The sequence below is a fragment of the Cervus elaphus genome, chromosome 12, assembly GCF_910594005.1.
Source record: "Cervus elaphus chromosome 12, mCerEla1.1, whole genome shotgun sequence".
Classification (NCBI taxonomy): domain Eukaryota; kingdom Metazoa; phylum Chordata; class Mammalia; order Artiodactyla; family Cervidae; genus Cervus; species Cervus elaphus.
The window spans coordinates 51,084,422-51,099,699 of NC_057826.1; the positions used below are offsets into that span (position 1 = coordinate 51,084,422).

Below are 15,278 nucleotides of genomic sequence, written 5' to 3' on the forward strand. Positions count from 1 at the left end.
GCCCATGTGGAAAGAGACCGAGGCCTCCTGTCACAGTCACGTGGGTGGGTCATCCGGGAAGCCTCCTGACGCAGTCAGGCCCTCAGAGGATGCAGCCCTGGCCAACAATTTGTCTCCAGCCTCATGAGAAGCCCTGAGCCAGAACCACCCAGCCAAGCCACTTCCCAGTGCCTGACCCGCAGACACTGAGGGATAATACATGCTTGTGGTTCTATGCCACTGAGTTTCAAGGGAATTTTGTTACACAGGACAGATGACTACATTGACTATCCAGAGACTAGGAAACCAAACATCAAACCAAGAAGCTTGGCACTGACCCTGGCGTCCTGGTCAATCAGTTCATAATCAATGACAGAGCCATCCTCTGCTCTCCGACCCTAAAAAAAAAAAAAATGAAAGAAAGAACGAACATCAAATGTATATCTATGTACATTTTAAAAACGAAAATGTTGATTTCTCCCCAACTCATGTAAGCCACTATTTACTGAATGGACACCCTCTGAAAATTCTTCTTCACTTAAAAGTCTAGGCAAGACCAAGGATTTTACAATGATTGAGGTAGTGAAGTGGGGGGCTGTACCCTCTGTGGTACCCATTCCTGGGCTAAGCACCTTATAGAATCCACCCTCTGTCCACCCCCCAAAAAGGTAATGATATTTAAATTCCTTCCCTCGGAGAACACACAATCCAGAAGGAGAAATAAGGATGGGATAAATAGTAAAGCAACACAGTATCTGTGGCTCTAAGTAGATGTGAAATGCAAAAGAAGGCAGAAATCTGTCAAGTAGCATCATCAGCAAAGTCTGTGGACAATGGACTACAGCTGAGGTAAACCCAAAGGATGCGTCAGATGAGGGTGGTACGGGGGAACGGGAGAAAGCCCCTCCACGCAAGAGGAACGGCTCAGAGGAGTGAGGTGAGCAGGGGAAAAGCCTAGGGAGGAAGACTAAGGGAGGGCCAGGGTACAGAGGATGCCTGAAGGCAGTTGAGAGTTTGTATTTGATACAGAAGAAATGAGTTTTGACAGGGGAGTAAAACGGTACAAGTGGATTTCAAAATGATGGGTGGGTGGCTGTACCCAGGGCAGGTGGTAGAGAAGGGAGCTAGGGAGGGCGGTATGGAGCTGTGACAGCAATGGAGGTGTGGGGGCCAGGATGGAGCGTGCCCACTTGTCTTCAGGGTTCCTGGGTGAAATTCCTCTTCCCTTGCAGTGCTCATAGGCATTAAACTGCACATGGGTCAGAACTCAGAAGGGAAATGCCTTTCATCTACAATTAATGTGTCAACCTTGGCAAACAAGTAAAGATCTTCTCTCCAGGCAAACCACTACCTGGGCAAACCATCCCTTAAGAAGTGATAACAGGTGAAAGAAACAAGAGGGTCACTTCCCACTGGGCCCTATGTGATGACAGAGAGAGGCAAAATGACTTTCCCCGAGTCACAAGGCTGGCACAGAAATCCAGGCCAGGAGCTAAGAGCTGCCTCTTCCTCCTCTGGCCCCAAAGTCCACCTGCCCATACGGTTTTGCAGGATAAGAAATCCTATTAAACAAAACTGACAACTCTGCAGTTGACAGTGCAAACCCACTGTCAAAATACAGCTGGGATTGCTGATGCAGGCCCAGAGACTGAGCTAATTCGCTCCCGAGTATAAAATGAGGTATGCAACTTGCTCTGGGAGGAAGCAAGGGCAAAGAAACAAACCGGAAACCAACCTTCGCGAGGGCGACCATCAGCTTGCGGAAGTCGCCAGATGTGTCGGAAACGATGTCCTTCTCCAGATCGGTCTTGTACACTTGGAAGACAATACATCTGGTTTAACACTTCCTGCCTACGCAGCCAGCCACCCCACCCATCCCCTGCCCACTAAGCCTCTGAAAAGCAGAAATCTGTGGCAGCGTGGATATACCCCTAAAAATGAGGGTGGATTCTCAAGAAGGAATTTTACCCTCATAAAATCAGAACTAGTATTATTATATTATTATCAGTGACACGGGATACACATAGCAGGATCAGACAGGGGATCCTCAAGCTCACCTTTGATCAGGGACCTCCTGTCTAGCTAAAATACTATTTCCCAAACTTCTTCATTATACTTATTTAGAACATCAAAATATTTGGAGGACTATACACACACACATACACACACAATTGTGCTTTTTATCTACTGATTGAGAAAATGCACAATGGCAAAAAACTAGTAAGAATTAAAGGGTACTTTTGAATGAATTTGTATTTTACTACTCAAAATAACACCTATGTTGAAATGAAGTACCGCATATCAGGTAAGCTGCATCATCTACTCCACCTCTGGCCTCCTACACTGCTTGGTGCACATGGGTCCTCCTGCCTCCTGAAACAATGATCCGGAGTCAAGTCTGGGAATCTCCTCAGCAGAAACTGGACAGCACTCAGTACATGAAATCCATGGGGGATACTTTCTACTTCTCCCCATCAGATCTCTTTTGTTTCATAGTCTCTGCTTTCCCTCCTGTATATCCTTTTGCACTAGTTCTAGGGGGATGTAATCACAACACCCAGGCCATCAGGAGATGGAGGAGAGTGACCTGGTCACAGCAAACTCCTGGACAGTCCAGAGGGCAGGTGTTTCTACATACGTAATCCAGGGATCCTATCCTGAACACCAGACCAGGGGGCCAGGAGAGTGGTCCCAGAAACAAGGTGGAGTGGGAAACCATGGACCTGAGGCTACTCACTTTCCTTGTAGACTCTGTTGATTTCCTGCAGCTCCTGGTTGGTCCTTGAGCAGATGATCTCAATGAGAGAGTCCTCATCAGTCCCTAGCCCCTGGGAACCAGGCAGCACAGACATTAGCAGGGAAACCCCCTGGCCACTAGCCCACTTCTCTGAACTCAATCAGGTAAACTGCACGCACGGGCTTGGTCTGCAATGCGCCCCTTTCTGCATTCCACCTGAGGGATGTGTACTGATTCCTTGACACAAGGTAATGTTATATTCTATTCCTTAAAAAAAAAAAAAAAAAGCTTCACTAGAATAAAGGATGGTTTAACTGGCATGTTTTTTTTTAGCTCAACTATATACACATATGTATATATATATACACATATATATATATTTCCCCACTATATATAAACATATAGTGAAATGGGAAGAGACAGTAATGGAATACACCAAAATGTTAAAATACAGCCCTTTTTGGTGATGGGTTTATAAAATGAATAACTTCATCTCCTCCCTATGTTTCTTTATTTTTCAACTCCTCTAATAATCTGCCATTATTTTCATAGACAAATCTTCTTTATTACAGAATTCTGCTCATTAATTTAAAATAAAGGAATATAGAGATTTTGGGCTGTCGCTGGCGGCCAGCATTGTTAGATTGAAATAAGTCTTTTATGAGGGAAAGGTATAGATAAGATAAAATTTTTAGCTTTACCTCTTTGAAATGTAAAACTGGGTTAATGTTAAAAATTTCATTCTTGTACTTCCATTTTTGCTTGATTACTATGCACTCTTCAGGCATTTTAGAGAAGCAAAAGGAAATAATGAAGTGCCAAATAAACCTAGACACCAACACTTTATTAAGGAATGAGAATTTGATGGGTGATGTATTCAAATTTAATATATACACTTTTGGGCTGGCATGCCAGATAGCTTGAAAGGACTCAATGAAACATGTATTTCAAAGCTGGCTTCATGATCAAAGTCAAGATTTAATAATCAGGATTCTCTAATACTCATCTTTCCGAATATGGAAATATCACTTTGAACTAAGCAGAATTACAACTGTTTAAAATGTAAATCAATTATAAGGTGTTAATACAATAAGAAACTTACTTATCCACATGAAAAGTGTGTCAGCTATTAATTAAACTTATTAGAGTTTATATGCCCCTAAAAAAGTGGTTTGTATAATATGAGCTAAGCCTCAGGTTAATAGTTAATTCTGAATTTTATTCCTCAATCTAATCTATGAGCCAAGGCCTCTTCTCCCAGAGTTTTTAATCATGATTTGTAGAGGTGCTTGCAAAACCAAAATTCCTTCCCTTAGCAAAAGGTCTATACAACATTCTATATAAATATTATACACTACCAAGCATCTTCAGATATTTTAAGGGGCAGTTTGTCAATCTTGAATGTAAATATAGTCTAAAAAATAACTTATGCATTGGAAGAAATGTTATTTCTTAACATTGTTGAAATATAAAACAGGTATAGCAACATAGATTTGTTTTCTTACATCACTGATATGCCCATTTTAATATAGGAAAATTCTGACAGTGTTTTTTCTCTATATTTAAAAGTGACCTTGGCAATTTCAAACTTGGCCCAAGCTCTCCACAGACTGTCCACAGCTCCCACCACAAGGGCAATGTCTACTGTAACATATGGCAGATATTGCCAGTGGTATTGCCAGAAGTCAAAACAGATTTTTTTTAAGCATTGTTCAGTTAATGTCACTCGGAGCTTTATGGATTTCAGAAGGGTACTCAGCTGTGATAGCTAATGGACGAGCTGGCCCAAGGTCAAAGATCCAGCAGTCAAAGCACCTTTCATTGGACCCAGTTACAGAGATTACAATGGTGATGGACAGCTCTTACAGGTCTATTTCAGGTCACTAATACCTAGTAACAGATACAAGTAAAATTATACAAATCACAGCTAAATGAATTCTTGGAGAAAATAAGATAAACTGATCTGAAGTGATGATGGTCAGAAGAAATCTAGGAGAGGCTGGTTCATCCACAGCTCCAAAGGTCCCAAGACTGAGTGTTTTCAGTGTTCTTTTTACCAAGCAGGGCCTTTAGGTGTTGTTGACATCTTATTCTTAATTACACCTTCCCTACAACATAGTCTACTTAGATAACTCAGAGCAAGTCTGCTCAAATAAACTGAGCACAGCTTAGACTTAAGCCGGAAAACTGATTTCAGAGCAAATAGCAGTCCTGAGCTATCAACTTCTGGGGCCTGGAAATGCCTGGCTGGGAGGCTGCCTCCCTTTCGAAGTGTTCTGTGGGAAAAGTGATGACAACTGAACTGTAACATTAGCTAGTGACAGGCTTACAGGTCTGTCTCTCCATTAATTCAGAAATGGTGGCATCACAGAAAACACACTCAGACTTAGAATGAAACATCAGAACTGAAGCTTTTCCCTCTATACTGAGGCTTTAACCAGCTTTACCAGCAGAGGGCAGTGACACATTATTCAAAGTGTCACAGGCACCTTATGAAAAGGATTCTATGCTTTGCTGTAACATGCGTTTATGTTTCTGTATCTATTACATTTATATAACACTTAATGTTTTAGGTACACATAAAATACAGGGGCACTTGCAACCTAGAATTTTTACTATCTACTTTAACCTTAAAATCCATGTTCAAAATAACTGCAAAAATACAAACAACACTCAGTAGTATGTGCTTTGAAAACACAGGAACCATTCATGATCTGAAATCGCCCTTAATATCCACAGTGATATTCTGATTTTGCCAAAAATTTGAATCAAACAATGGGACCAGCAAGGAGAAGGTCAGAAGAAGAAACAACCAAAAAAGCATCAGCAGATTTCTGTTAAGCTTCACTTAACAAAAGCTATGAGTTTTACTTTTGCCTTAATGTCATAATAAATCTTTTTTAAGGAGGAAGTGTAATCAAGGAAGTAGTTTTTCCAAATGGTATTCCAATTGCCCAGGTGCCAAGCAGTAGCAGCTGGTAACTGACTTCTCTGCATCATGAAATTTCTTTACAGTCTTAAAAAAAGTAATTGAAATATTTTTGGTACAAATCCTGAGACTTAAAGCTTCAGTTCATTCCCCCAAAATGACTCCAAATGAGAATTCAACAAAACCGAAAATCACCTAATTATACTCAGAAAGCTGTAATTCACAAATATTAATGGCGGATTTGACAGAGATTGCATCTTACACGTGTTTACCTTCATGGATGCTTTCAGCTCGGAAGCATCATACTGAGCAGGTGTTTTCAATAGGCCCAAAATCACTGTCTCCAGGTGGCCGGACAAGGCTGACTTCAGGGCTGATGCAAGTTCCTTCAGAAAAACGGGCGAGAACATGGAAAAGTTGGTTGTTAACCGATGGTCCCTTTAAAACTAATAAGACAACATAGAGGCCTATGTTTGTAAAGCAGGTTGTGGTTCTTTGACAACTCTGGGGTGTCGGGTCAAGGTATTCTTCAACTGCATTCCCTTTGGCCAGACCCAAAGGTCAGAAACTGGAAGATCAGACTTTGCTCTGATGATATCCAAGTTGATTTTGCCTTCTCCCCCATAAATAAAATGAAACCAGAGCAGCACACAGCCTCAAAAAGCTATGAGTGAATGCCTTTCATCACAACTTGCTTACACTCACCCGTCATTCAGCCTACAGAGGGCAGGGCCCTTTCCAGGGTCGAGGGCTTGCTAAGAAGGAGGCGGTCAGAGTAGGGAGCTGCCAGGGAAGCAGAGCCCTCGAGGCCTGCTGATAACTTCCTGTAAGAGACTTTGTGCAACTGTGCCAGAGGGGGCTCCAGAAAGTCTCCAGTTGATACCAGAGGCTACCACGTGGCTGGAAGCAGGCTCATCAAGTTTTCCTATGCAAAACACTTCACCTATTAAGAGAACCTGTTTTCCATGCCAAGTTGGAATGGTGTTGACAGAGGTAGTGAGGATAAAGTCCCCCCATTCACTTCTTAACTTCCCCATTGTGTACTGTTTCTGTGTGTGTGTGTGTGTGTGTGTGTGTGTGTGTGTGTGTGTGTACTGTTTCTTAAAGGTTCCACTGTCACCATAAAAAATCCACTGACTGATTTCAAGTCAGAGGCCTGAGTCAGCAACACACATGCAGACAGATATCCCAATTCGATGTGGCTTTTACAGATGCTTCTTCAGGGATTAAACTTCCTACAAACCAGGAGCAGAGTGATGGCTGAACTCTCTTGTTAAAGTAATTTTTGTTCTTTCTTTTCACTTTTTCCCTCTTCTTCTGTCCCTTCTTTCTTCCTCCCCTGCTCTCTAGCAGCACCCATGGCATCTATGATGTTTAGCCTCTAGAGGTGCATGCAGGCTCTAAGAGGTGATGGCAGCCTGCTTCAGAGAATCTTCTTAAATCATTCACAAACGTCGAGGACTGAGATGGGTCTTAGAGATCGTCTGGACCAACCCTTTCATCACCTACTTTCTCCGGCTTCCCCAAGTCCTAGTAACACCTAGCACTTAGGAGGGGACTTTCAAAGCTACTCCTTCCAATTATAGCATCAATTTTCTAACTTGGAACCTTGAGGTTAGGTAATTCCAAATTTAGTCTTCCCTCCATCCGTTCTCTGTTCAGATCTCAAATAGCATCTGGGCACCTACTGACTTCTTCCACTTCTATAATAAACTTCTCATGGGCGGTCAACTTCCTGCTTCTCACACTGTCAAGCACAGGGCTTTGCACTCTACAGAAACTCCAGATATGTTTGACAAATAAAATACGACCATTCCTTGTACAGAGAAACCTGGCATCTGCTCAGACATGAAAGAAACATTAAAATCAATCCTCTGTCCCAGCGCCTGTCCACTTCTACTAGCTGTGCCCCTGCTTGCCTCTCACCCAGGCAGACTGGGTCCCTATTGTTAAAGACTACAATACAGGGCTTTCCCCATTATTATGCAAACAATACAGTTCTGCTTTGAGGATTTCCTTCAGAAAGTATCTCAAGGGACTTCCCTGAAAGTCCATTGGTTAAGACTCCATGCTCCCAATGAAGGGGGCACAGGTTCGGGGAACTAAGATCCCACATGCCGCACAGTGTGGGAAAAATAAAACAAAAATAAGTGTGCAGAAAGTTATCTTAAGTATTTTATGTATGTCACTTTAAAATAAGGACAACTCTCCTTAGTCCAAGGCTGACAGACATCAAGAAATCAGTAGGACAGTGAGTTGACCCCAGCCCACAGCAAAGCTTGTGACGTCACCAAACCCAGCATGATTCTGTAGTATCTTCCCTCCAGCAGGGTATGTAAGAGCTTGGTTCTCCATCTATCTCATCTGAAATTGAGATCCAGGCTTCTATGATTCAATGTACACTTGTGTGTTCACACCCAACTGTGTTTGAAGATCACGCCCTGTAAGCAACAGCTGAAGGAGCAATTACATTTTGTCCAAAGAGTTGGGCATTTTGTCCAAACAGTTGGGCCTTCTGCTCCAACTGAACTCAGCTCTACCAGTTCACAGATCCTTTGGGGAAAGTAGAGAAATAAACACTCCCTTCCATGCCTCACTACAGTAGGTTAGCATAAGTCTAGGTGGAAGAACAGCTTTATTGCATATGAGAGGAAAGAAACCACATACTTTCCTATTTATGTCCTTTCCAACTATTTGAGAGGTTGGGTTTGGGCTTGACCTGCAACTCCCTGGACCCTGGGGGTCATGTCACCCCAAGTGTATGAACACTTTTCTAGAATCCTTTCAGCTCACCTCCACTGTGACTATGAGTGAAAACTATAAAACGGGAGCTGCGGGAAGCCATGCTTACAGCACTGTCCAAGAATAAATCAAATGCTTTTAATAGCAAGAAGTTAAAAATAAAGCAGCTTGTCCTTAAAAATAAAATTTCCTAACACTGCGACAAAATAAAGGATGAACAAGTGCTGGGCTGATCCTTAACTGCTAGTGGACAAGCAAGTGAAAAAAACCAGAGAAGACCCTTTCAGCAATGGCAGCATGGCATGTGGAAGATAGCCTGGAGACCAAATAAACTACACTAACTAAATCCTGGTGGTTCCAAAGGTCTTAAGAACTCAAGTGAATATTTTTTTTTACCTTAATGAGAGGTGCATGTCAGGATCAATACTCAATAGAGGTTAGTGTCCTAAGATTAAATTAAAAACATTTTATCAAGAGCCAGCAGAACTCATGAAGATGAAATGAGTGGCTACATATAGAGAAGTGCATTCCCAGCACAAAGTAAGCATTCAGTAAACGATACCTGCTGCTGCTTCTCCCCAGCCTTTCTATTTCTATTTCCAGAACTGTTGCCTCTACATGCTCTGGCTTTGGAAGATGCTGTGGTCTTTATGAATGAGCTCCAAGCACCCCGGGGCCACACATGTGTGAGCTGTGACTCTTACAAGGATGTAAGGGGAAATTTTTGGATCCCCGAGGGGTCCCGAAGGCGCTTGCTGGTAAGAGCCAGAACTCATGAAACGAAAAACTAATGCCTGAGGAACTGAAATTCGACAAGCAATGCCCTACAGCCCTGAGCCTGCGTACCTTCTTGGTCCTCCTCTGGTAGGCGAAGGCAATATCCTGTCTCTGCTCATTGCTGCGGTTGGTCAGGATGTTGACGATGGTGACCTCATCCACACCTACAAAGATACAAGTTGTGAAGAGTTATTCAACCATATGCTCTAGTCCTTTGGGCTTACAAAGAAGGGTTTAAGCATTTTTTTTTAAACCTGATATATATATATGTATTGTTCTCTAAACTGAAATACCAAGACATTAAGATTTGTTCTCTTTTTTTCTGTCAGCACCCTCCACGCAACATGTACATCCTCTTTTTTTTCCTGAAAGTCTCAAACCTCAAGTCCAATTGGACCTCTAAAATATCTGTATTAAAAAAAAAAACTATATTACTCATAAATTGCTTTCTGAAATCAACAGTAGGAGGTGCATTTGTGGGGTTCTGGCAGTCAAATGAACAACAAAGATTTAGAAGGATTTTAAATGAAGGTCCCCGAATTGCCACTTAACTGGGGATTTAATAGACAGTAACTGCGACCTGAATTAATAGAGACAATTATTTATATTTATTGCAGGATTATGGCTATATAAGAGCTAGGTATAATTTCTATAATTATAGAAACTGTCATGACAAATGAGTCAGATTTAATATGGCAGTTGTATTTTAATAGCGTAATTGATTAATACAATCCTACTTACCGAAGACCAAATTGTTTTGTAAGGAAAATAAACGTTCCACTGCTTTTAATCTTCAATAGGCAATTTTAATAATCAATTTTATAACTTTATTAAAAAGAGTAAGTGTTTTAATCTAAATTAAATCTAAATTGGGAGCTTTGAAGTGCCACCAAAATATTTTAGTACCTATTTTAATTGAAACATGTGTATTTACAAAGATAAGCAATGCCTTCTGGTATCTGAAAGTTTCCAATTTTACATCAGAAATACTCCTAACATGCCATTTAACTGAAGAGAGCACAATTTAAAAAATTCGGGAAGTGAAAGGTCTTTCTCCTGACTGATGATGAACTTTGTTTAATAAAAGAAAGAGCCTTTGCCATAATAGGATAGGTAATTTCTGAGTGAGAGAGAGCACAGTGGTTAAGCCTACAGGGTCATACATGAATTGCAAACATCCTGGCCTAAAGGAAATCAGGAGTTGTCAAGGTCAAAACTGTCATGCTCTGAGGCAGAGGTCATGAGCAGACTGACAGAGAAGATACTCTAAACTCTCAAGTGTCTTAGAAAGATCAAAAGCAGAAAGTTAGAATTTCTGGGTATAAAAATAAATAAGATTTATTTTTGTATTTATATACTCATTTTTAAGCAATTTTATGCCCATGTTAGGGCTTCCCAGGTGGCTCAGCAATAAGAATCTGCCTGCCAATACAGGAGGCATGGGTCCTATTCCCGTGTCAGGAAGATGCCCTGGAGAAGGAAAGGGCAACCCACTCTGGTTGCCATTCCTGCCTGGGAAATCCCAAGGACAGAGGAGCCAGGGGGCTGTAGTCCACGGGGTGGCAAAAGTTAGGATGCAACTTAGCAACTAAACAACATACCAGTGTTAGTCAGTTACCTTAACTGCATTTATACCTTTAGCCAGTGTCAATGTAGAAACCCAACTGCTGAATATGAAATTATTTCAAAGATGCTTATTTCAGCACCACATATAATAAATAAACAGGGAAATATCTAATAACTGATTAAATAAATGTTTTTGTTCATATAATGGGGTACTATATAGACATTTTAAATGATGATATTCAGTATTAACTGACATGAAAAAATGTTCACAATATACTGTTAAGGAAAAAAATGGGTTGCAAAACAGTATGCCTAATCTAACCTGATTTTTGTAAAATGAATGCTCGTGTGTAAGAAAACATAAAAACCTCTTTAAACCAAAAATAAATTTTTTAAAATTTCTATTAGAGTATAGCTGATTTACAGTGTTGTGTTCAATTCTAATAGTGATAGGATTATAGATAATTTCAAGTTTTCATCCTTTCAATTGTCTAGAGTTTCCAAATTCACCATGATGAGCATAAAAAGGGTATTTTTTAAAAATACATACAGTGAATGGCATAAAACCACTGATTTAGAGTCAACTAGTGATTTCACCTCACGAGACTCCTAGTGTGGTTCTAAATACTTTAGTTAGAATAAAACACGATACTCATGATAGTCAGGAACTGTATCTGTATCATTCTCTTTGCTTTCTAAAACATCCTAACGCAAACCATCTTACGTAACCTTCACAACAACAACGTGGCAGGGTGGTTATTTCTCTTCCTAGTTTACAGGTGGGGAAGCTGAGGCTTCAGCTACTGTTACCCAGGGAAACATCTGCCTTCCTGGGGTCCCGGTCTCTATACCTGCATGAGAATTAGTGGTTGGGGCATAGACTTGGATTACCGTGATATTGAATGGTTTGCCTTGGAGATGAACAGAAATCATTCTGTCGTTTTTGAGATTGCATCCAAGTACTGTATTTTGGACTCTTTTGTTGACTATGAGGGCTACTCCATTTTTTCAAAGGGATTCTTGCCCACAGTAGTAGATATAATGGTCATCTGAGTTAAATTTGTCCATTCTAGTCTATTTTAGTTCACTGATTCCTAAAATGTCAATGTTCACTCTTGCCATCTCCTGTTTGACCACTTCCAATTTACCTTGACTCATGGACCTAACATTCCAGGTTCCAATGCAATTCTGCTCTTTACAGCATCGGAGCATCGGATGTTGCTTCCATCACCAGTTACACCCACAACTGAGTGTTGTTTTTGCACATCAATAACCTCAGATATGCAGATAACACCACCTTTATGGCAGAAAATGAAGAAGAACTAAAGAGCCTCTTGATGAAAGTGAAAGAGGAGAGTGAAAAAGTTGGCTTAAAGCTCAGCATTCAGAAAACTAAGATCATGGCATCTGGTCCCATCACTTCATAGCAAATAGATGGGAAAACAGTGGAAACAGTGAAAGACTTTAATTTTGGGGGCTCCAAAATCACTGCAGATGGTGACTGCAGCCATGAAATTAAAAGAAGCTTACTCCTTGGAAGAAAAGTTATGACCAACCTAGACAACATATTAGAAAGCAGAGACATTACTTCGCCAACAAAGGTCACTCTAGTCAAGGCTATGGTTTTTCCAGTAGTCAGGTATGGATGTGAGAGTTGGACTATAAAGAAAGGTGAGCGCTGAAAAATCGATGCTTTTGAACTGTGTGTTGGAGAAGACTCTTGAGAGTCCCTTGAACAGCAAGGAGACCCAACCAGTCCATCCTGAAGGAAATCAGTCCTGAATATTCACGGGAAGGACTGATGTTGAAGTTGAAACTCTAATACTTTGGCCACCTGATGCGAAGAACTGACTCATTGAAGACCCTGATGCTGGGAAAGATTGAAGGCAGGAGGAGAAGGGGACGACAGAGGATGAGATGGTTGGATGGCATCACCTACTCGATGGACATGAGTTTGAGTGAACTCTGGGAGTTGGTGATGGACAGGAAGGCCTGATGTGCTGCAGTCCATGGGGTTGCAAACAGTCTGACACGACTGAGCGACTGAACTGAATTGAATTGACTGAACTGACCAATTGCTTCTGTGAGGTGCAGGGTCAGCTACAATCTTAGGGAAAAAAATGCTTTCCTTTGTTCAAAAACCCAGGTAAGAAATAACACATGAAGAAAGTTCATTCCACAAACTTCAGTGCAGCCCCATGCTCTTGATCGATGAAACCTCTCTTAGCAATCAAACAATGAAACTTTCTGTTCACAGCAGCTTAGCGTTTAGCCAACAGTCAGAATCCAATCCAATTATTGGAACTCCCCATAAAGAGCCTGGGTGATTAACCTGAATCTCACCTGGGAGACAGCAATGGCTATAGCCTGAAGGCGTCTCAGTGTATTTTACCTAAATTATTTATCACGCAAACAGCCTGCTGTGATGCAGTATCGAGCATGCTGGGACCCCTGACCAGTGAAGGATCTGATACAGTACACAAATGCTAATACCAGCAACTGTAGAGACAACTGAAAATTGTCTACCAGTGGAAGCCCCTCCTCCTTCTGAGACCCTGACCTACATCAGCTGTTTCTCCTCTACCTTTGTCTTCAAGTTTCAAATTGAACTAGAAAGAGGAAAAAAAATCACAGGGTCTAGGATCAATGGTTGAGTCAAAGTCACTTAAGGCATATCGTACGTTGGAACAGCGGAATGCACACATCTGCCAGTGGGATTTGACCATCTTATCTTCAGAACACCGCTGCTTCCTCTCGACCTGCTATCGTAATTGGTAAGATGGTAATTCCTGTGGAAAATGGTTCAGTCCAGGTTGAAGCTGCAAGGGTCATCCGGTGACTCATCACTTCTGCCCAGGATGCAGCTGAAGGATGATGGCCGAACACTCAGCTACCTATGACAGCACAATCACCGTCAAAAAATACACAGCGAGTACCAGCACTCCAGGAAACCTCTACACTGAACAAAGTTAATCCCGGCGCGGGTGCCTCTGCCACTCTGGATCTGTTCTTTTGTGCCCGTGTGAAGGGGAGTGTTTGCCAAGAGAAGGAGCCCAGCTCGAAAATAAACTGTGTGAGTGAAGCAAAAGCATAAAGAAAACAAGAAACTTGAATAACGCGTCTTTCCTCTTCCCATTCCTCTTGTGTTGGATATGGACGGTCACAAAGTAATGTGAGCAAAGCCTCACCCTGGGAAACAGTCACACGGATGGGCGATCCCACAGAACGTGGGTGCAAACACAGTAAATTCTGTGATTCAGACTTCTTTAAAATGTTTTTTCAATTTAATTTTTATTTTATATTGGAATATAGGCGATTTACAATGTTGTGCTAGTTTCAATGTATAGCAAAGAGATTCCATTATACATGTACATCTATCTACTCTTTTTCAGATTCTTTCCCCATATAGGTTATTACAGAATTGAGTTCCCTGTGCTACACAGTAGGTCCTTCTTGGTTATCTATTTTATGTATAGTAGTGGGTATATGTTAATCCTAGCCTCCTAATTTATCCCTCCCCCCAACCTTTCCCCTTTGCTAAATATAAGTTTATTTTTGAAACCTGTTAGTCTGTTTTACAAATAAATTCATTTGTATCATACTTTTAGATTCCACATATAAGTGATATCATATGATATTTGTCCTTCTCTGACTTACTTTACTTAGTATGATAATCTCTAGGTCCATCATTGATGCCACAAATGGCATTATTTCATTCTTTTTTATGGCTGAGTAATATCCTATCCTATATGTGTACCACATCTACTTTATCCAGTCCTCTGTCAACAGACATCAAATGTCTTTTCAGCACTAATAGAAGTTAAAATTTTTAAGACTGGTGAGGATCTAAGACACACATTTATTTGGCCCCTGAGAGAAAACAACACAGAAGTTTTTAAGCATTTATTCCTTGAATGAAAATGGCCGGCCAATCTTCTCAGCTAACTATAAAAATAGTCCACTCTGAGCTAGGGCATCTGGAAAAGCAGTCCCTGATCTAAGTGTCAGTCACCTGAAGCCACAGTTCTGGCAAGTGACACCGCGGGAAGGGCCCAGTGACAGCAGGGTTCACACAGAAAACTCGGGGGTCGTGGGTCTCCTAAACCACCAGTCATGGTTTTAAAACAAAGAACACTTGCAGTCTAAAATAATGGCTGAATCCAAACCCACAACGTGGGCCTCCTGGAGTCTCCTCCTCTCTGCGGGTAAAACCCCAGGCCTGCTCCACACGTGGCATTCCATAGAAAATGTGTATCCTTACTGACCATGGCAAGGAACCAAGAGGCCATTCTGAACAGGATGCTGACTCACATCTGCCAAGACACAATGGTTGCACAGAGAGAATAGATTTCATTCTGCTTGATAAAGGACTCAGGAGGCCCTCAGGGCAGGGCTGACTGGTTAGAAAATAAAGGAAAACTGCCCAGATTTGCTCCTTATCTAGATCAGAGGAAAAACCAGGACTTGGCTTAGGTTACTGGGCATATCAGTATCAAACCTTGGAACAAGGTCAAAGGAAGGCCACTGGGAGAGGAAGGCCACGGACCC

General features: G+C 41.5%; 1 protein-coding gene across 1 annotated transcript in view; it reads right to left on the reverse strand.

Moving 5' to 3' along the window:
- ANXA2 (annexin A2) overlaps positions 1–15,278 on the reverse strand; it is a 42,934-nt gene that overhangs the window by 5,331 nt on the left and 22,325 nt on the right. The window contains exons 4-8 of the mRNA XM_043918960.1: positions 9,234–9,328; positions 5,918–6,031; positions 2,717–2,807; positions 1,715–1,794; positions 318–377 (exon numbers count right to left, since the gene is read on the reverse strand). Coding sequence (XP_043774895.1) covers positions 318–377; positions 1,715–1,794; positions 2,717–2,807; positions 5,918–6,031; positions 9,234–9,328 — 440 coding nt within the window. The remainder of the gene's footprint in view (positions 1–317; positions 378–1,714; positions 1,795–2,716; positions 2,808–5,917; positions 6,032–9,233; positions 9,329–15,278) is intronic.